At 40.7% G+C, this 21,553-nt stretch overlaps 2 protein-coding genes across 4 annotated transcripts in view; one reads left to right on the top strand and one right to left on the bottom strand.

Annotated features, from left to right (window-relative positions):
- The window catches only part of Mtmr2 (myotubularin related protein 2), a 63,390-nt gene extending 59,673 nt beyond the window's left edge, over positions 1 to 3,717 (top strand). For both annotated transcript variants that reach the window (XM_057766962.1, XM_057766963.1), the window contains 2 exons: positions 179 to 2,047; positions 3,520 to 3,717. In XM_057766962.1, the coding sequence (XP_057622945.1) occupies positions 179 to 340 (162 nt within the window). In that variant the 3' untranslated portion in view covers positions 341 to 2,047; positions 3,520 to 3,717. The remainder of the gene's footprint in view (positions 1 to 178; positions 2,048 to 3,519) is intronic.
- Cep57 (centrosomal protein 57) lies at positions 2,035 to 21,106 on the bottom strand. Of its 2 annotated transcripts, none has more exons than XM_057766964.1 (11): positions 20,657 to 21,106; positions 17,875 to 18,031; positions 14,790 to 14,969; positions 14,281 to 14,402; positions 12,568 to 12,684; positions 11,746 to 11,823; positions 9,016 to 9,129; positions 8,190 to 8,267; positions 5,263 to 5,498; positions 4,456 to 4,600; positions 2,035 to 3,658 (listed from the first exon to the last, which is right to left on the bottom strand). In XM_057766964.1, exons 1-11 carry the CDS (start codon positions 20,699 to 20,701, stop codon positions 3,425 to 3,427), a joined length of 1,506 nt encoding a protein of 501 aa, XP_057622947.1. In that variant the 5' UTR covers positions 20,702 to 21,106; the 3' UTR covers positions 2,035 to 3,424. The 2 variants fall into 2 exon arrangements, with proteins under 2 accessions (XP_057622947.1, XP_057622948.1); XM_057766965.1 differs by lacking the exon at positions 20,657 to 21,106 and adding an exon at positions 20,376 to 20,395.
- Between the last annotated feature and the right edge of the window lie 447 nt (positions 21,107 to 21,553).

Below are 21,553 nucleotides of genomic sequence, written 5' to 3' on the forward strand. Positions count from 1 at the left end.
CACATACAGACATTGAAAGATCAGTGGTGTCAATAAAACCTGAATTTAAGTCCACTGAGGAACTGAAGTTTGGGTCTGTCCAACTGATGAGACAGCCAGTGTCATAAAGCACAGAGAGTGGTTAAGATCTTGAGGTTGGCTGGGATTCCTATTGCAGTGATTTTGTTTGCTCTTGCAGGAACCTATCCACAACAGATACAAAGAACTTCTTGCCAAAAGAGCAGAGCTTCAGAGAAAAGTAGAGGAACTTCAGAGAGAAATTTCCAACCGCTCAACCTCCTCTTCAGAGAGAGCCAGCTCTCCTGCACAGTGTGTGACTCCTGTCCAAACTGTTGTATGAAAGGACTATTAGGTCAGGGCATCGTTGCCAGGAATTCGACATTACAGCACCTTAGCAGGCTTAGGGTAGAAAGCCTTCTGTGTTTTAAATCCATCTATGGGAGAAACCTTCAGATGCTGTATTTATTTCAAGTCTCTCTTAGATGAGTTTAGAAACGTCCGCTGCAGGTGACAATGGAAATTATTTCATTTGTAATTAAAGTATGACACTAATCTTAAGCCATCCAAAGAATACTAAAGTACTGGAATCCTGTATCCACGCATGGGAACAAATTTTTAATTCAAAAATGTCTTAAAAAAACTGAGCACCTGGTAAGATCTCTAGGCGGCAGAAAAGCAAGAGCAGCTGTTCTTATACCCAAGAGCATATGTGCTGGGCCTTGTTGGACATGTCAGATCAAAATCACCCTTCTCAAATTTCCTAATTTTTGTGGTATTTAATATAGAAATTATTATGGCATATCAGTAGTTAAAAATTGCTGCTGACATTGTAATTAGGGTATTTTCAACAGCAGTAACTAAAGGTTGATGCCTTATATATGTGCTTGGGGGGGGGGGGGGGGGGACAAAGCTGTAGCTGTCATCCAGGAATTGAAAGAACATTCCACACCTTCAGACTAATTTCCGTTTGTATGCTTATCACTAACATCAAGAAAGACATTTTAGAAACTATTACACTTTATCTTAATGCTAATTGGCAAGTCTTAAGGCAATATTTTAAAACCTTAAAAGTCTGACTTTAGTGCTATGTTTAAATTTCACATGAACACTTTACCAAAGAACACACTGCATGTAAAGACTTACAGTCTCAGTGCCAGCAAGTAAAGCCTTGTTTCTCTACTCACCGGAGTTGGGTGCTGGTGTGAACAGTTGACCTCCTGGTGTCCATTTTACTCTGTCTAAGAGCCATATGTAATGTACTGTAACAAAGGAGCTTATTACCACTGCGTCTTTTAATTAAATGCTTTCAACCTTTGTCCCTGTCCACAGTTGTCTAAAGTATCTCCCCCAATCCAACTACCTAGAAAGTTCAATGTGAGCCCATCTTTCCTTGACACCTAAACAGCCCTTTTCTCAGTCACTAATTCATTGTCTGAACTGTCATCCTGTTGTTGATGCTAGAAAACACACACACATGCACACAGGTCTCCCCATCCCTTTTATTTTTGCTTGTCTGGACAGTGAACCCAGAATCTCATACTTGCTAGGCAAGTGCTATACTACTGAGTTATACCCCCAGCATATCCAGTATTAACAAAATTGATACTAAATGATTTGGCCTGATATGGAAATTTCTAAGGATTATTTATGTTACTAGCCAGTATTCAGATAAGGTTTCTATAGTAGTTCACACTTTCCTCTCCAGACTGTTTTCCTCATGGAAACTTATCATCTTGGTATGGCACAAAGGGTTGCTGCTGAGATCCAGACATTAAAGATGGTCATACAATCACTCAAAAGCCAGAGGAATATAAGTGAAACTCTGTTGTGTTTCCCTTCAAAACCTTCCGATGTCTTCTATGATCTCCAAGAAATCATTGTGGAGTCTGCACGCTAAAAGCACTTTCTGTGGAATCCAGCTGCATTCCTGGCACTCCTTTGTTGGCATCTTGTACAGAGTACAAAGGAGCTCTGCTGTGAGTGAGCAAGCAAGAAACTGAAGCAGGCTCAAACCCAAAGCCCGCAGTTTGAATCCAGCTGGAGATAGGTAAGATTTAATCAAGAGTTGGGGCCATTACCACTCAAATGACAATTATACAGTTTAATGTCCTGATATTCAAACATGAATTAACATAAGTGGAGCAGTTGAAGTGGTGTTGAGATGTAGTATTTACCATGTCATCAGAGCAGTTTCTCACCTTCCTGGGGTCTATGGACTCACTGTTGTCATTCATTGTTGCTGCAAATCTGCTTGTCAGAAAATTGCACACACAAGTAAAGTTTATATACAATTTCAGATTTATAAATCTCAATCTATGTAATGACTCTGAGAATTTTAACTAGAAAATTGTAGCATGAATAGTGCATGCTTTTAAGCTATAATCCATGACCTCCACTTCAGTTCCTTTAGTATGTGGCTAGCGTGTTCACCAGCCTGTCTGATAAATCAGTCAGTCATACTGGGCTTAGGTGAAAGCAGAGAATGACAAACATGCACTAAATACTGTTTCTCAGTCAGGATACTAATATGCACTCTTGAGATTGTACAACAAATGACACTTTTGTTAGCTGGCTACTAAGTGAAGTTTAAAAATTGCTTTATTGATTTCAGTACCAAATTTATAAAGTTTAACATGTCGATCTATTCAAAAGTATAATTTACATTGACATAATGATAGTTCTGTGTGTTCAGTTCACACACTACCCTTTATTGTATATGCTAAAAGCAATGGGATTCTCTAAGAGTCAAGATTAAAAGCCAGTGCTTAACTGAATAACATGATTACAAATAGGTATTGTCTAAAAACTGCAGCCGTGTACATTTCATAACATCCCCTCCTAGTTCTTTACTCCAATATTTCATTTATTTCATTAACAACTGTTTCCAGTTTCATAAAGATGTTATCTATTTCATGAGTAACTTACTTAAAATGTTTTGGTCTTTAAGAGTCAACATCTGAAATACTAAAAAGTAGAACAAAACAAAGTCCTCTTAAATAAATAAATATTTAAATACAGAAAACCTCTATCAGTAGTTGAAACAGTACATTTAATGGTATCTGGAGAAGGGAAAGGTAGTGGTCACTTCATGCCATGGGAAGATTTTAAAAACGAGACTTTTCAAGCACTGACTCTGGGGAAAGCCTCATATTCTAAATTTTCAAACCCAATTTACATATATTCCTACTTAAAAAACACACCCACGGGTAAAAAACTGGTCATTTGTTTACAAAGTGCAGTATATAGGGTATAGAAACAGCGCAGCTTCTCAGGCTGTAAAACTCCATTTCCATTTAGTTGTGCTGCAGAACACAAGAGATTGTAATGAAGCTTGGGCCCCTTAATACCTGCTAGTAATGGCAACATTAGCAAGCATGAAACCTGGAAATTCTATCCAGTAAGGTACATCATTTATGATCTGGTGTCAGTAATCCCAACACAGACTACTGCTCTGCAGTGAATTCTGTATGGTTTGCATGTCCTTCAGTAACTGAAGATTTTTCCTGCTTTTTTCTCCAGGTCTGTGTTTGACAAAATCCTTCTTACTTGTGGTCCTTGTGCCTCCAGATGAGCGACTGCTGCTGTTTCCTTCTTCCTCAACAGTCTTTTTGTTAGCTTTTAATTCCTTCTTCTGCTTATCTATGTTTTGTTTCTCCAGCTATCCAAATAATCAAGGCAGGGAAAAAAAATCGAATTCAATAAAAACATTTTCTTTTAGCTCAAGTATTTTGTTTTTGACACACGGTCTTGCTATATACAGTCTTAAATTCTTGATCCTTCTGACTCTGCCTCCTGCGTGCACCAATACCTTAAACAGTCTTCCTCTAACATTCAAATGATACATTCTAGGCAAGGTTTTTTTTTTTTAAGCATATAACCTGCAGAAATTATCAATCATTCAGTATTCTAGTACTTAAGTATGTAAAAACACCAAGTAAAGGTAGGGCGAGGTGTGCTCACATTAAATAAACCTCATCAAGGCTTTCATCTAGAGAACTGGACTGTGGTTTTGAGATTACTGTGGAGCAGAGCCAGAACAAAGGTGGAGTCCAGTTCCTGGACTTACAATAACTGAAGTTTGGGAATAAGTGGGCAAAGCTAAAGTAGGTTTTGGTATGAGCAAACATACTAATTTTTCACATATTTAATCAGACTTACTATGTTGAAAACTGAAAAACTCTAGGTGTGTTGTAGACAATTTAATTTAGTCAAACTCAACCATTTAAATTTATCCATAAGTTAAAATTTATTCATAAGGCTAAAGATGTTAAATATATTCAGTAAAGATTTATATGAAACCTAAGTGAGAATTAACACTTCTTTATTAAACCACGTAACACAGACTGACTGTTCCTCAAGAATAGTCTGGACAAGTAAACATACCTTAGCATCATCAATTAATATAGACCAAGGGAGAAAGTTAGTCATGACCAACAAGTGAGGGGAAGGAGTTACCTGGGCTTGGTATTTTCGAACTTTAGTTATCTGGCTGGCCTTTGCTTCCATTCTTCCCACTAATGCCTCCAATTCACACTCCAAGTTGTCTTTCAGTTCCACAGTCGGTGACTCCTGGATGAGTTTAGCAAGTTGCTGGTGATCACTACACACAAAACACAAGTGCAGCTTCCTTAAGTTTCTCATCTTTAACAGTTATATCCTTTAAATCTCGGTATGGAATTCAACATTCTTTAAAAAAATGACCCACTTTGCCTTTTAACAAAGAGCTGCTTCTTCCAGGGAACCTGAGTTCATTCAGTTCCAGCACCACACTGATACATAAGTGGTTCACAACCACCTGTGACCTCAGTTCCAGGGGCTTTGGTGTCCTATATTCTGGCCTCCTTGGTCACCAGCCCATGTGCTATACACATAAATAAATAATACAAAATGAAGGTATACACAAGTATTCAAGCTTGTGTTCATCCAGGGCTGTAGACTAATATACTTTTAATTTGCTTTCTTCTCCCTCCATCAACATTCCATATAAAGAAATTCTACAGGACGACACTGGTTTCTAAACTGTCCTAACTCAGTTACATTTAGCTAACCCTAAAAACTATTAACATTCACATAGCATTAGCCGCCTAACAAAATTAGAAAGCCATGTCAGTTACGTTTATTTAAAATAACTTCTAGCCACTGAGCTAGTTTAAGGATTATGCTCAACACCTGTTAACAAAATTAGGATTAATAAATTCAAGCAACTAAAAAATAGGATTTTAGAGCCAAATGTAATTTTAAATTAAAAAACTTAAAACTCACAAGCTCATTTGCCCAAATTCATCCTGTAGTGTCTGTAAGACATCTGACAGCTCTTCACTGACACTGCTGGAAGGAGGTGTCACTGGCTTCTTACTCTTGCTACCTCGGGAATAAGCTTGCTTTGCCAAGGGAACACTGTTAACAACTCGATCATTGCACAAAGCTTTACTGTGGTGCTTCATCAGATGCAAGACATGCTGAACGTTGGCTACTACGGCATGGCTGGGACTGGTGGACTAAAGAGAAAGTCAGTTAAGCAAACAATATCCTCTATTCCCATTTTCTAGTTCTTTTTTTTTTTGTTTCTTTTTTGTTTTTTGAGACAGGGTTTCTCTGTAGCTTTGGGGCCTGTCCTGGAACTAGCTGCTTTGGATTCTGTCCTGGAACTCCCTTTGTAGACCAGGCTGGCCTCGAACTCACAGAGATCTGCCAGCCTCTGCCTCCCAAGTGCTGGGATCAAAGGCGTGCGCCACCACCGCCCGGCTCCCATTTTCTAGTTCTTAACCTGAGCAAAGTAAACCACCTCTTAAGTCTAAGGCACAAACGTCCTACACTCTCCACCCTGTGTCACTCACACACACACACACACACGTCTAGTATCATATATGCTGGGTGCATCAGTGCATACCTGTAATTCCAGCACTTGGGAGGTGGAGGTAAGGGGACCAATAATTGTTCATCCTGTGCTACATAGGGGCTCAAGACCTCATCTAAAACCAAAGACCAACACCACCAAAAACACCCCAACTGGCCTTCCTGCCTTGGCCTTGTGTTCTTAGCTCCACCCCTATCATTCATTATTCTTCCCGATTCTGTGATGTGCTCCCAAGCAGCCAAACTCCTTAGGACAGAGAAAATGGCTATATACATGTAGAGCACTGCCTATACATCTGCTCAACCCTCTACAGTCTCTTGACTTAATTTTGTGAGCAAACTGTATTTGCAAATGGTATTTCTTTGGTGAAACCACTTTCATACCCTGCCTTAAAGCCTAGTTAAATGTACCATTTCTAAATGCCTGGGAGATTAACTGCTCCACTTCTCAGATAACCCACTGGCAATTTTTATATTTGTCTATCATTGTTTACCACAACATACTCTGATGTGGGATCCCCCCCCTGTATGCTGTGAATACCATTGGTTAATAAAGAAGCTGTTTTGGGCCTGTGATAGGGTAGAGCAGAGCTAGGCAAGAAAAACTAAACTGAATGCTGAGAGAAAGGAGGTGGAGACAGAAGCTATGAAGCCGCCCCTAGAGACAGACACATCGACACTTTGTTGGTAGACCACAACCTCGTGGTGGTTCACAGATTAATGGAGATGGGCAAATTAAGATATAAGAGTTAGCCAATAAAAAGCTAAAGCTAATGGGCCAAGAAGTGATTTAAATAATATGGTTGTTATGTTTGGGTCTGAGCTACCAGGTGGCCAGGAAACAAATAAGCCACCTTACTATACAATACTCTATGTATCTGCACGTCTATTTTATGTACTCACTTGTTCTGCCAGGTCCTAGAGCAGTGGTTCTCTACTGCGACCCTTTAATACAGTTCCTTATGAGTGGTGACCTCCAACCATAAAATTATTTCATTACTACTTCCTAACTGTAATTTTGTTCCTGTTATAAGTCGTAATGTAACTATCTGTGTTTTAGTAAGTGCAAGTATCTTGAGGTGCACACCATGCTCAGCTTCCTTTGAATAGTAGAAAGCACTGAAGTATATCCGTCACAGCATAAACACAGAAGGAATAAAACCTGATAGTTGTCTCAAAGTTCTTGTTTACAATGGGAAATAAGACTGTTAATAGTTGGCTGAACTTGTTGAGCTCCATTAAGCCATCAGCACTTGTTTAAAATGTAGACTTGTGGGAAAAACTTAAGCCCCAATATGCTCATTGCTTAAAAATATTTCCTTGTAAGTGCTTAGTTTGATTTTGTCCTGACTAACTTTAGTTTGTCACGTTAGGAAAGGAATCAGACCCAGTGGGGTGATCCTAGGAATGCAAAGGTGGCTAATGACAATCAAAATAATCACTACTTGCCAGTAACTTACACACACACACACACACACACACACAAATAGTATGTATACTTTAATATGCAATGTACAGTTTTTGAAAATTTTTGTTCCAATTTTCTGATGGAGTATAGTAGTGAAAAATTTGGGCTAACAGTCTTACTTTTTTAGTGACTCAAATTACCAAAGACAACAAAATGGGTATGACTCTGGACAGGACAAAGAATGATATAGCCAGGTGAAACAGGGTAAATGTATCACTACAAAATTCAACAGTATGATGGCTCAGTAGGTGAAAGCACTCTTGCTGTACAAGCCTGAAGCTATTGTGGAAATAGAGAACTGCCTTCAACTTGTACCCTGACTTCCAGATGCATTGATGCCCTCTCCCTTTTTTCCACATTGAAAACAAAATGTTTTTAATGAACACAAATTAAGAAGTTTGTATAAAGAGTAACTTCACAACCAAATTTACAGAGGTTTATACTAAGACTAAGGAGAAAGTCTGTTCTTTGAGTTGATTTTATAAACAGTAGTTTGTGCCTTCTAAAAGGGTTTCCTAGAGCCAGGTACGGTGCTGGTTCATACCTATAATCCCAGAAGTTCTGAGGCTGAGGCAGAAGAAATATTTTTTTTTAATATCCCATAAAATGTGTAATAAAGACTAAAACAGGCTGGAGAGATAGTTCAGCCATAAGAACACTGGCTGCTCTTCTAGCAGAATTCCAGTCTCAGTTCTCAGCACCCATTTGGCAGCTCATCTGGAACTCTAGTCCCAGGGGATCTAACACCCTCTTCTGGCATCTCTGGGTATTAAGCACAGATGGTACACAGACATACAGGCCAGCAAAACACTAAAACAGACACTGAAATAATTTAAACATGAAAATCAATAGCTACATAACTCACCTTTCCAGCAACAAAGGGCATATCGCCTAAGCACAATCTGTAATGTGGCTGTGCACCGAAATAGTTCTTAGAACCTTTCTGGATGGAGATAAAAGAAAGCCATTTCATTTATTTTGGTGAACTAACCCAAGACATCAGCTCACTGTGGAACTACTGGGTACCTAGCTGTACCAGCTACTTTTTTGCTGCTGTGACCAAGTAGAAACAAGGCTTCAAGAAGCTACTTATGAAGGAAGAACTTACTTGGCTCACAGTTTGATCAGATAGAACTCATCATGGAAAAAGTTTGACAGCAAAGCTTGGGGTTGGTGGTATTCATCATACTGGACAAGAGTCAAAATGCAGAGATAAAGGACAGTAAGTGGGCCAGGCTAAAAACCTCAAGGCCTGCTTCCCAGTGACTTCATGGGGGGCCATTTCACACCATTTCACATTCAAACCACAATGCCTTTTATACTGGGGGATCATATTACTTGAGGCCTGAATGGGGGGCAGGGGACAACTGGCAAAACAGACCTCAGAGTTAAGGAGAGGAACAGTATTCACAAAGCATTTTAAGAGTGAAAGGTGATAAAGGCAATGAACACAGATGCATATTCCTAAATGTTTATGTTCCTTTGTAGTTCCCAATGCTTTCATATATGCCCTCACTACCAGGAAAAGAATTCACAAGTAAATTTTATTTCTCTTCAGCTTTGAGTACAGAAACTAAGAATAAAAGAGACTCACTCTCCCAAGATTCTACTACCATGTGGCTCGAGTGTTGTTGGCACAAATTATTACACAAAATTGGGACTTAAGATTGTGATTGGTTCAGTTTCCATACCTTTTCTGGCGGTTTTGACTTCTTTTTTTTGATTTTTCTACTGCTGGTTGGAACATATGAAGAAACTGTCTTATCTTCAAAAATAAGTCTGTTTGCTTCTAGACCAGTCTGCAGCTAGAAAAAATTAGCATGGAGTTAATGATGCAAAAAATAAAAGCTATCATTCACATTTGAGGTGCCATATTAAAGTCTATAACTATAGTGGTAATCATCTCACTGGTAGAAATGGCATGGCTTTAGAGTATGTCTTTAGTCTCTCATTTATGTGAACTGCTGAGCTACAGTCGGTCATGCCTTGCAAGGAAGCACTGTTCCACTACTGGTAGTTACTCTGCAAATTCTACTTCAGGAATTAAATGGAATACATGTAGCTCTAAACTGACAAGCAAGCAAAACACCCATGTCTATAAAATAAAAGTAAATCTTGGGGGAGTTGGGGGAAGCTGCATTTTTCTCTATCTTTCAATAGCCCTGCTCTTCAAAAATCTACAAAAGTGGTTATTTTGTATCTCTATATATTAAAAGTAATCTGGAGTTTGGTAAAAATTCTAATACCAGATTCCTCCTCTTAAAGAGCTTAAAAATTCCAACTGAGAAAAAGTTCCTCAGAAGTTATGACTGACTTTTAAGAAATAGCACGAGTAATGGAAGAAATGCAAGGAATACTGAAAACAGAACATTCCTTCCTCATCTCATGCACTCGCAGGACAGGGTCGTCACTGGCAGTGGAATGCTGGGCTCTCTATCCCAGGAGCATGCCACACTTGGACATAGTGAGTAATATTATACTAGACCTAACTCCACAGGATGCCATCCCTCTGGAATACTTAACACTGTCAACAAGTGTGAACAACAGTAACAAATGAACCACTTAAGGGCTACTTTGAGCTGCTTTTCTAGCTCATATCTAGTTTTTCTAGTGAATGTCTTCTATGTGTGCCTGAATTTAAAAAAGCTTTTTTTAAAAAAATCATTTCTTGTTTGATTTCCCTAGCACTATAACCCAGGCTCAGAAGGGCTAAATACTCTGTTCAAGGTTTTATAAATCAGACCCAGAAGATACAGAAATGCATTTCCTCCTCCACCTGCCTTCCACTAGCACAGCGTTCATCAGAACTCAAACTGACAAGAATTCATCAATCAATAAATTTGTCAAGATTTCTGTTTAGCATACAAAGACTATCCAATTTAATAAAGAATAACCCATACCTTTGTAATATTACATGTGAGGAGCAAAGACATCTTAAAACAGCAATAAAAAATGGTTAAGTGGCCATTTAACAAACACACAGAAAAAGTAAATCTACAAATCATATCAGGTTTAATAAAAAAAACAGGCATACCCAACCAATAAATGATTCAAAGAAGCACTAGAAGAAAGAGTAATATTTCTATTCTTGCATCAGCAGCTGTGAGAATGCAGGACACTAAGACAAGATGCCATAGGCTCAACTACAACGGGTCCATTAGTAACTTCTAAGATCTGCTTCGTGGGTTGCTATGATAAAAATTAAAATACTAGCATCATCTTAAAGAGGTTTGAAAAAAGAGACTATCTAGGAAATATCCAAAAAACTAGTTAAAATATAAAACAACTTTATCTTAGCATCTAAGTAAGACTTTCTTATCCTCACTGTGCCCTCTATAATGCAGTTCTGGCTAGAATACATGAACTCATGTCCTGAATCATCTACACAATTTTACCACCAGGTGGCTAGCCACCGCATAGGATAAAATTCAAAACTAAGAGAAAACAGAGTTCATTCTTCTACTAAGGCAGGTAACTACCTTAATTTCGGTCCCAGTATCTTAACAGCCTCAAGGAAAGCAGCAGTTTTGTTGCTGCGGTACTGAGGACTGAACCAAGTGTCTCATGAATGCTAGGCAATCAATCCTTCAACTATAACTCCGACCCAAGACACGCTCTTAGAGTGGGTACTGAATGGTCGGATGTAATGAACACATGTGTTTGACATGTTTTTACTTCACAAGTATTTTTTATGTCTATGGATTTATATATTAGAAAACTGCCTACCTTTATGTATGTGAATGTGTTTGGTGCCCCAGGGTTGGAAGTGTCAGACTCTGAGCCGGGCGGTGGTGGCGCACGCCTTTAATCCCAGCACTTGGGAGGCAGAGGCAGGCGGATCTCTGTGAGTTCGAGACCAGCCTGGTCTACAAGAGCTAGTTCCAGGACAGGCTCCAAAACCACAGAGAAACCCTGTCTCGAAAAACCAAAAAAAAAAAAAGGAAGTGTCAGACTCTGGAACTGGAGTTATAGACGGTTTTAAGTCACCATGTGGGTTGCTGATAATGAAAATCAGGTCTGCTACAAGGACAACCATGTGTTCTTGATCTCTGTACCTTCTCTCCAGCTCCAATCTCACAGGTTTTAAAAATGCCGGGCAGTGGTGGCGCACGCCTTTAATCCCAGCACTTGGAAGGCAGAGGCAGGCGGATCTCTGTGAGTTCGAGACCAGCCTGGTACAAGAGCTAGTTCCAGGACAGGCTCCAAAACCACAGAGAAACCCTGTCTCGAAAAAGCAAAAAAAAAAAAAAATGCTAATCCAGGCTGTAATCTCAAACATCCAAAGAACTGCTCAAATTTTCTTTGCAAAGTTACATTCCTAATTTCCAATACAAAGCTATCTGAGGTCTACTTATGGATCTGGTGCTCATGCGTAACTATTCCCTATTAAAACACATTTACCTGCTCGTCATTCCACTCACCTCTGCTGCCTGAGCCTGCATACGCTTCCTTTCCTTCTCTTCTTCACGGAGTTTAGATTCCAACTCTTCCATTTTTTTCTAGTGATAAGAATGTCAAAACAGATAATGGTTAAAAGTATCTTTTTGTAGAGCTTTAAGAATAGTCTAAATAGGGGGCTGGAGATATGGCTCAGCAGTTAATAGCATTGCCTGCTCTTCCAAAGGTCCTGAGTTCAATTCCCGGCAACCACATAGTGGCTCACAACCATCTGTAATGAGGTCTGGTGCCCTCTTCTGGCCTGCAGCCATACACGTAGAAAGAATATTGCATAATAAATAAATAAATAAATAAATAAAAATAAATAAATAAATAAATAAATAAATAAGCATGTTAGTTCACTCTGGTAATGGCTCAGGCCAACAAATCAACTAATAGTTATTAATGAAGTAGCTATGAGTTAAGTGGCCAGAATTGAGGAGGGGGGATCTATGATCTATGTCCAAGAACACAGTTTATATAAAGGAAAATATTGCATAAAGACAAATCTAGATCTTCACTCAGTAGGATTAATTTTTCAAGTAAAACACAAAAGTAAAATTAGTTCAGAAAAATTACATGATGTAAATTTTAAGTATGAAAAACATTACACCCTTCACTGTTTTCAAAAAGAGCTACCTTATGTCCAGCCACCAAGATTACAAAATGTCAACATTCCTTTTCAGATTACTTTCTTTTTAAAGACTATGTATAAGACCTTTGCATTATAAATACCCACATTTATGAACAAATAGTGACAACCACAGCACTCTACATCAGTAAAAGTAAAAGTCATGTGCACTGACTTCTGCAAGAGCCTGCATTGTGGTAAGCTTGTTGTATTCCTGTTCAAGAAGATCCAGTTTCTCCAGCTGGCTCTGAACGTGGGTTTGATCATGTTGCCGTTCTCTTTCTAGGGAAACCTGAGAAACACCACCAAAATGCACTATGAGATTATTAAAAAGTTTTAAGCACACCACACACCCAGCATAATTCTATGTACTTTCTTCTTTCACAGACTTGCTAGATACAGAAAGGAATTCTAGGAACAGAACACTAAGAGAAGACTTTGGGGGTGCCGATGACCTGTGTCTTATTTTGTATGTGTATGCATAGTATGCCTTTGGATATCAGAGTACATCTTGTAAGAACTGGTTCCCTCTTTTTGCCATGTGGATCCCCAGGATCAAACCTGGCTTTTCAGGCATCAATGCAAGTGCCTTTATCCACTAAGTCATCTCACCAGCCTTGGAATATTATTCTCAATATAGTACTTTACCAAATAGTTTATATAAGGTTTTATGTAAAGGCATATATCCTTAAACCCTAGGATAGAGGATTTACTAGACACATACACAAATACACAAGTATTTCCAGTTAGTCTGGTCCTATTAAGTACTCTCTTAATGACTATAAGAACTTGTATACATTTATTTCCTTTGAATGCAAAATATACTTTTTCCTTCAAACTTAGGGTCTGATTTGGAAAGACTGTCCATATACTTAAGGAACAACAGTTTCACAATAAACAAATCAAAATAAATTGGCAAATATACTAAATGGATATATTTGGAAAAGCCTAACACTAAGTATCTGAATATGCCATTGACATTTCTTCAAATTATACAAGAGAATAATTATACAAGAGGGAATTATGCAAGAGAATTCTGGATAATAAAACAATCCAAGCAGTAAGACTGAAAAGATGTGTAACATGATTAATCAGTGGCACATTTTTCCCAACTCTGCTGTGTAACTGCTTAAACATGTGAGTCTAGAATAGTATTTCTCTTTTACAACTGCAGATTATGCATTTAAGCACGTAAGAAATCAAGTTTTGCATAATAAGGTTGAACTGTCCGTATGAAAAGGATGTTTAAAAAATATTATCGGACACCGATGTTGTAATTATCCTCTACAAATGACAAGTTACTTAAATACAAAGACTACTGATGCAACAGAAGAAAGCCATTTTGTTTAAAATTTTACAAGCATAGTAGTTGGGCACACAGCTCATCTGGTAGAGTGCTTGCCTAGCACTAGAGAAAGCCTTAGGTGCAATCAACAGTATCATGTACACTAGGTGTAATGGTGTGTGCCTGTAATCTCAGTACTTTGTAGATGAAGTCAGAAGATGAGAAGGGCCAGGTCATCACAACACAATGAGCCAGCCTAGGCTCTATGAGACCCAGTTTCAATAAACAAATTAATTATCAGGCTTTTTTAACTGCAAGGAATTTTACAGAGAGTAGATTTCAGAGGAACATATGGTTATTTACACATTTGATAATACAGACTCCAAGGCACTGACATGACTATTTGTGAAATTTAAGTACAAGTCTAGTCTACCAAGTATAAGAATCATACATAATAAACAGAGTCAGTCAAACCATTATCTACTACACTGAGCCTAATAAATTTCAGCATGAGGCTTTAATAGCAGTGCCATCAGGCCTCTCTGAGAAGAGGTCTACTAATCATCTGTCACCATTATTCATTTCATGTGGGAGGTGTCATACCTGCTTTTCTAAGACAGATGTCCTTTCCATTTCTGCATGCTTTATCATATTTCGCATGTACTCCAATTGTTTTTCTAAAAGATTACATTTATTTTCTGCAGCTAACAACTGGGATGTCAGTTCTAAAATGAATACACACAAAAAAGTAGTAATTAGCTAACACAGAGGCTTGTTCCAACAGCTTGTATACAGGAACTGGACTTTCAGTACATACATGGGCTAGAGGTAAGGTTTGTGGTAGAGTGCTTGCTCAGTATGCCCGAGTACTGCAAAACAAAACAGCAGCCCTCCAAAACTGCCAGCCCCTCCCAGTAGTCCTAGAAACCTCTCTGGGTGACTTATGTTCTTTATGTAAGTCACACATTGCCAATAAGCATGATGTCACGTCTCCTCACAATAACACCTGATTGTGATGTAATTCTGTCTTGGCTAGAGTGACCATCGCAATGTGGAATTCTAAAATAATTTACATCTGGATAGATCTTAGTTTCCTTCTTGGTTAAACAAACCTTGATTGTGCTTTGATTCTTTATTCTTTGAATTCTCTCTCTCTTGTATCTGTTCATCCAGTACTTTCTTATATTCAATTGTTTCTCTAGACAAGGTTTTCACACTTTCTTCTGCCTGAATCCTTTCCAGTTCCAAGCGTCGAATCTTATCTTGAAGATTCTTAAGAGCAGAAAATATGGCTGCCAAGTATAAAATGCACACCTTAGGTTAACAATGCACACAGAGAAGCTCACCAAAAAAGAAATTTTCTTCTGACAGAGTGTTATTCTATACCCTAGGATGACCTCAAAAATCACAGTAATTCTCTTGCCTTAGTCTCCCAAGGGCTGGGTTATAGGTGTGAGCCGTGGAGCTCAGCTCTGAAAAGTTCAGAAGACTGACAAGTCCAGTGGGAGATCACTCTCTGAAAACAGGGCCTTATTTCCTAATTCAAAAGTCTTCCAAGGGGAGCCTTTGGCTAATCACACATAAATTCACAACCGTCCTGTGGTGCTTTTAATAAGAATGGCCTCCAGATTCATGTATTAGCTTAGTCAACAGGGAATGGTGCTACATGTTAGGGTAGATATGACCTTGCTGGAGAAGTGTGTCACTGCGGGTGGGCTCTGAGGTTTCAGAAGCCCAAGTCAGGCCCAGTTTTTCTCTCTTCCTGCTGCCTTTAGAACTGGATGTAGAATGCTGATACTTCTCCAACACCATGTCTTCCTGTATGTCACCATTGTGTAAAGCTATGTAGTTCTGGCTTTATAATCTAAGGGGTTGTACAATCCCCCTCTGAAGCTAAGGAAAGCTACAAAAGCCAAGCATATGTCAGGGTTGTGCCTGAACATAGCAACACTTATAAAGGAAAGCATTGTGTGAAGCTGTGAAGGGGAAACCTGGATTGTGTTGGAGACCCCAAGATGTTAGAGATGCCAGAGTCATGGGGTATCTGCCAAGAAGAGCTGCTAACAGGGAGTAGAACCAGCAAGAAAGACGTGTGTTGCAGTCAACAAAGCTGAAAGGAGTTGGAAATTGGAAGATCTCTTAGATGTCATCCATGAGATGCACAATGTGGAGTTTGTCTTGCTGGTTTCTGTCTTGTTCTGGTACCGTTCCTCACTGTCCTCCCTTGCCCCTTTTGGAATAGCAATATATATTCTGTGCCATTGTGTGTGTGAAGGATGTAACTTGCTTTCTTACTTTGATTTTACAAGGGGTACAATGAGGAGATTTCCATGAGTCTCAGGAGAGGCTTTGAACTTTAAAACAGTGTTGAGACTGTGATAGAGTATTGGGATTTTTGAAGTTGAACTGAATGCATTTGTGCAATATTATGATATGGCTACAAGCTTATAGGGGCTTGGGGGTGTGGTTTGAATAATAATGCCCCCCAAAGGCTCATGTATTTCAATGCCAAAAACACTACTTGTTAGAGTAGGTGTATCCTTGCTGAAGGAAGTTTGTTGTCACTGGTGGGTAGGTTTTGAGGTTTTAGAGGCCCACACCACGCCAAGTATCTCTTTTCCTCCTACCTTCAGATCTGGATGTAAAACTCTCAGATACTTCTCCAGCGCCACATCTGCCCTTCATGCCACCATGCTCCCTGCCATGATGACAATGAACTAAACTTCTGATACTATAAGTGAGTCCCAATTAAATGTTTTCCTTTATAAGAAAGAGTTGCCGGGGTCATGGCGTCTTGTCACAATAACATAGCACTGATAAAGATAGACTCAAAGTACAGTATTAAATGTCGTAAACCACTTAGCCTCTGGAGGACACACTGAAATCAGAGCAGCTATGGCTATTAACAAAAGACCCTAAAAAGGTGTCCTAACATTTCCTCCTGGAAGGTGAGGAGGCTCACAAAGCTTACCAAGCACCTCAAGAGGCAGGATACAAGGCCCTTCTCCCTAGAGAGCTCTCAAAGGTTGCTAATAACTGTCAGTTCCAGGGAGACACTTCCTTAGTGACCTGTAAATTGCCCATGCTCATCTGAGGAAGCTCAATAAACACACTGCTTCATCAAAGTTGTCTTTAAGAATGGAATCATCTCTCTGGTCTGTTGTTGGTACCTCTCTTTGGCAAGCAGATATTTGTTCATGTATCCCTAGCAACAGGCACACGACAGATGTCTCAAATGCGTAACTATGCCAAAGTCAGGGGTCAGCCTTGGATTCCATTCCTCAGGTAATGGTGTTTGTTCAGCCAAGGTCTTTCACAACTGAGGCTCACTGATTAGGCTATGATGGCAAGACAGTGAGCCCCTGAGATCTGTCTGTCTGTCTCTGGCACACAGCACTGGGAATAGAAATGTGACAAAAAGCCTGGCTTTTTAAAAAAAGAAAAGTATTGGTTTTGTTCATCCTCTGACAGTTTCCTATATGTATGTATGTAATGTACCTCAATCATCTTCACCTACCTCCTTTCACACCTCCAGGACCTGCCCACAACACACACAGACGCTCACTTACCTCCTTTCACACCTCCAGAACCTGCCCACAACACACACAGATGTTCACCTACCTCCTTTCAAACCTCCAGGACCTGCCCACAACACACAGCCTCCTAATGTTTGTCTTCTTTAGAAAAATATAATTCAGAGTCTAATCAGTGCTGTCTACATGATGACTGTGTTTTTTAAAAAGGTTTTTATTTAATGGGTGTGGGTGCTTTGCCTGCATGTATATGTGTGTCCCATGTGCATGCCCAATGCCCAGAGGCTAGAAGAGGGTATCAGATTCCCTGGGAATCGAATTATAGACAGTTGTAAACTGCCATGTGAGCACTGGGAACTAAACCCAGGTTCTCTTGGAAGAGCAGTTAGTGTTCTTAACTACTAAGCCATTTCTCCAGCCCCTGCCTGAGACTTAGGTTCCTGACTGGTTTCTGGAGATGACAGACTAGTATTAAGTGACTCAGAGTATTTTAGCTTCCAAGATTTGGTGGATAATGTTCAACAGCCAATATGAAGAGCTCTATAAATTCACAGAAATAAAGGGGAAATATATATTATTCAAATTTCAAAACAAGAGAGGTCAAAACTAAGAATTTAAAACTAACCAGTAAACAAATAACATTTGCTTTGTTACAGTTGGTTACCTCTGCTGTTGCTTTCTGGATAGGCAAGTGTGGGCTTATTTGGGGAGCGTCGCAGATCACTATTAAGGAAAGGCTTATCAGGTGGATATAATACATATGCAGATGAAGAATGACGAACCATATTTCCATTAGACCTTGATGGTTCTGCTAGGATGTTCTGAAAAAGAAAAGAATGAAATTACCTTTCAGACATTTAAAGCAAATACTCATGACTGAGAAGCACAGCATGTTTCTCTAAAAGGCAGTAGAAAAGAAAAACAGCGTACTGATCTCACAGTAGAACCCAACCTCTATTGGTTTTTGTTTAGAGATGCAACGTTTATGCTCACAACAACCTCAATACAAGTATTTAGGCAAGTCAAATCTTTGTTCAGATCAGAGAGGCACAAATTGCTGAATTACTCTATCCTCAATAAACAGCATATTTGCCAAATATTTATAATGAGCAAAAATCTCCCTAAAGAAAGCATGTTCTTTTCTTTAAAAAAATTAAATTTAGTTAGCATGAAGAGGAAACTACTATAAAATATTCAGACTTATATATTCTCATATAAAACTATTTCTTCACATGCACCATCTGTCACAAATCTGTGTGCCCCTGAATGTAAACTGGAATTTTAGTAGCAGGTGAGTTTGTGGTGAAGAGGAAAATAATGGAGATGCTAGAAGCTAAGGAAGACAGGATGATTGCCAGCTGTTCAGAATTCTCACATCTAGTTCTTTACAGACTGCCACACAAACTAGAATTTTCAATTTTCTGAAGAACTTTATTGCTAAAATATTAGTGTAGTCTGTAGGTACAAAGCATTACAACAATAAACCGCTTTCTAAACAAAAAAGTAACCAAATACATACATAATGAAAATTTGTATTTTTGTGCAACAGTAATACAAACTTCCAATGGATTCATAAAAGCAATTATAAAACACACTGTTGCTATGAAAACTACAGGGGGCAATGAGCTTACAAAAGTTAGAAAAAGAGCCATGGTCACATAAGTGCAATCACTTCTCAGCCTTTTGCCTAAGATCAAATGACAGCTCTACCTGTTGTGACATGGGCTCAGGCACTAACACTTATCCTTTGAGAAGTCTAATAGCAAAATAAATCAATAAAATCCAATGGTAAACTGAGGTTTTGAAAATAATTTGAAAAACAGAAGTTTTTAATTTTTAAAAATATTATCGTTATTATATAGCATAATGAATTGTCCCATACACTGATCTTATATATAATTAACAGAGAACACTGGGTTTTTATTGGTTAGCTAGAAACTGCTAGTCCCATCATTTAACATTCAAAAAAAGCTAGTGGTTTTTACTGTTGAGTTCCCTTATAGAAGCAGCAGAATCTGGTTACGTTATCACTGCAACCAAATAATCAGCTGGCTCTAAATAGAAAACCCATGAATAAGCCCTTCTGTGTCCCAAAGCAAGCAGCACGCATGACTTTTTGTTGTCACTTACCGCTCAGCGCCTATAAATAACCCTCCTGGTACTTCTTATTCCCTCTCCGCTACCTCCCAGTGCCTTGAAAGGATGAAGACAAAACCTCTCCCTGGACTCCAAGACTCCTAAACACTAGACTGATTTCTGAGTTTTCGGTGGATAAAGGTGCTTGCTGAACAAGCATAAGGAGCTGAGTTAGCCCCAGAACCCACTAAGGTGGAAGGGGCAATTTCGAAGCTGTCTTCTGCCCTCCAGGAGTAAATTGTGCCGTGTGCTGGCCGCACACAGTATCATGCACACACTATGAAAATTTTTAAGTAAAATAATCTTTCTCAGAAGCATGGATCACAGTCATCATTTACCTAAGCACTTTACTCAGTGGAGGGGCAGCAATGATCTTCCTAGGTCTCTCCTCAAAAACTTCCTGCATCTCTCCTCGCACTTTTATTAAATGTCAGAGTTCCCAAGGCTTGGTCCTCAAGGTTCCTTTCTTGTTCACATAGATTCTCTTTTTAAAAATCTCTTCTAATCTCAGGCCTCTTAATTTTTATTTGCCAGTAGCTTTCAAGTTAAATATGGAATTGAGGTCTGAATCTAAAACTCCAAACTCATAACCTCCTTAGTTATGGGTTAACATGGCTGTAACTAAATTCTTGGTTAGTTACCAATCTGTTTCTCACTAGCGTACCAAAACAAATGGTACTGGCTCTGTACAAAACCCTTGTATATAGTCATTTCATTCGCCCATATCTAATCTCTGCGAATCATTCATGGCTCTTTCTCCATAGCATACTCTGAATCCCTAACGCCCCAGATGTTGCTGTAGTGGTTATAGGTGGTTCTTTCTCCACTGAATTCTCTCTCTCCTTACTAGAGCGTTTTCCAAGAGACTGAGCTCCACAGATAATCTTACAAACGCCAGTGACTAAATTCCCGCGCGAGCTTCTCCAAAGCAGCAATATCCACAGCGCCCTGGCGAGGAAGCGGGAGCGCGGGCTCTGGCCGCCAGGGTCGCACTCCGGGGCCCGGGACGCCGCAGACCTGCACACCTACCGAGCGGGGCCGTTACGCTCACGTGACCACGCGGCTCGGTTTGCACAGGCCCGAGCGCACCAGCCCGGCCGGGACAGCGCTCCACAGAGCCGGCGGCGAGACCAGCGAGCTCAGGGTGGCAGGGGAGGCGGGCAGGGCTGCACCGGAGGACAGGTGTAGCCTCCCGGGGGAGCCCGCCGTCCACGCAGTGCGGCCGACGCCAGATCCGGGGCCACCAGAAAAGTGAGACAACCTGGAGAGTCGTCCCGGGCCACCCGGAACCCAAAGAACACGCTGCTCACCGAAAACTGAGACTCAGAAGCCGCCGAGACCGAGGCCGCCGCCATGTTCCCGCCTGCGCAACGCGGGCCGCCGTCCTCGAGCTCCTCCTCCGAGTTCGACAGCTGCCCGCCGGGGGCGAGCCGAAGCCGAGCCCCCGATGGAAAGGGCGGGCGCGCTGCGAACAGGCTAGGGGCCTCGGCCTCACACCCTCCAGGGACGCCACACTCCGCGAGCACTGAAAGAGCGCCGCGTCCTGACAGACTTCTTCTTTAGCCAATCGGGAAAGAGGACATCTTCTGGCGGCAGGCTAGAGCCCGCCTCCTCTCGGTGACGTCACAAGGTAGCGCGCCGCTGAGCTTGCGGGATGGCGACGCTGTGAGCCGACAGCCGCCACTGTGTGTTCTGGACAGGGCTGGTGTCGTGGAGGAGGGCGCGGAGGCCGGGGTCGCTGGAGCGCCCGGTGGCCGCTGGGGCGGGTGACGACGGCCGAGGGAAGCGAGCGGAAAGTGCAGACACGCCATCAGCACCCCAGCAACAAACTCCGGGGCGCTCGCCTGACCACGCCTTCCCAGGTGAAGTGATGGCCTTCCGGCCAATGACAGACAGGAGCGGGAGGGGCTTAATGACACGGTCCAATGGAAACCGATGGCTGAAATAAGCGACGCTTCGTGACTTGTGTCCCAAGGGCCCAGGCGCCCCGCCCACACCAGTACCCGCCGTGGCTTGTGGGCGGGGTCTCTTCGGAGCGGATTTCGCGCGCTCAGAGCACAGACCTCCTATTGGTTGTTGCTTTCTTGTCTTTGTGGGCGCTCCCTGCGTATCCTAGGCCAAGGGTTGGGCGGGGTTTCCGAGTGACGTGAGGTTCTTTGTAGCCAATCATAGAGTGGGACGCGAGACCGAGGAGGAAGCGGAATCCG

The sequence above is a fragment of the Chionomys nivalis genome, chromosome 4 (assembly GCF_950005125.1).
Source record: "Chionomys nivalis chromosome 4, mChiNiv1.1, whole genome shotgun sequence".
NCBI lineage: Eukaryota > Metazoa > Chordata > Mammalia > Rodentia > Cricetidae > Chionomys > Chionomys nivalis.

Bases quoted from the DNA above. Each gene is read 5' to 3' on its own strand.
- Cep57 (XM_057766964.1), bottom strand. From the start codon at position 20,701: ATGGCGGCGGCCTCGGTCTCGGCGGCTTCTGAGTCTCAGTTTTCG. The intron at 14,403-14,789 runs GTTTGTTTAACC...TATTCATTTTAG, and splicing joins AGAATCAAAGCACAATCAAG to AACTGACATCCCAGTTGTTA. The intron at 4,601-5,262 runs GTGAGTTTTAAG...TTTTGTGTGTAG, and splicing joins GAATTTGGGCAAATGAGCTT to TGATCACCAGCAACTTGCTA.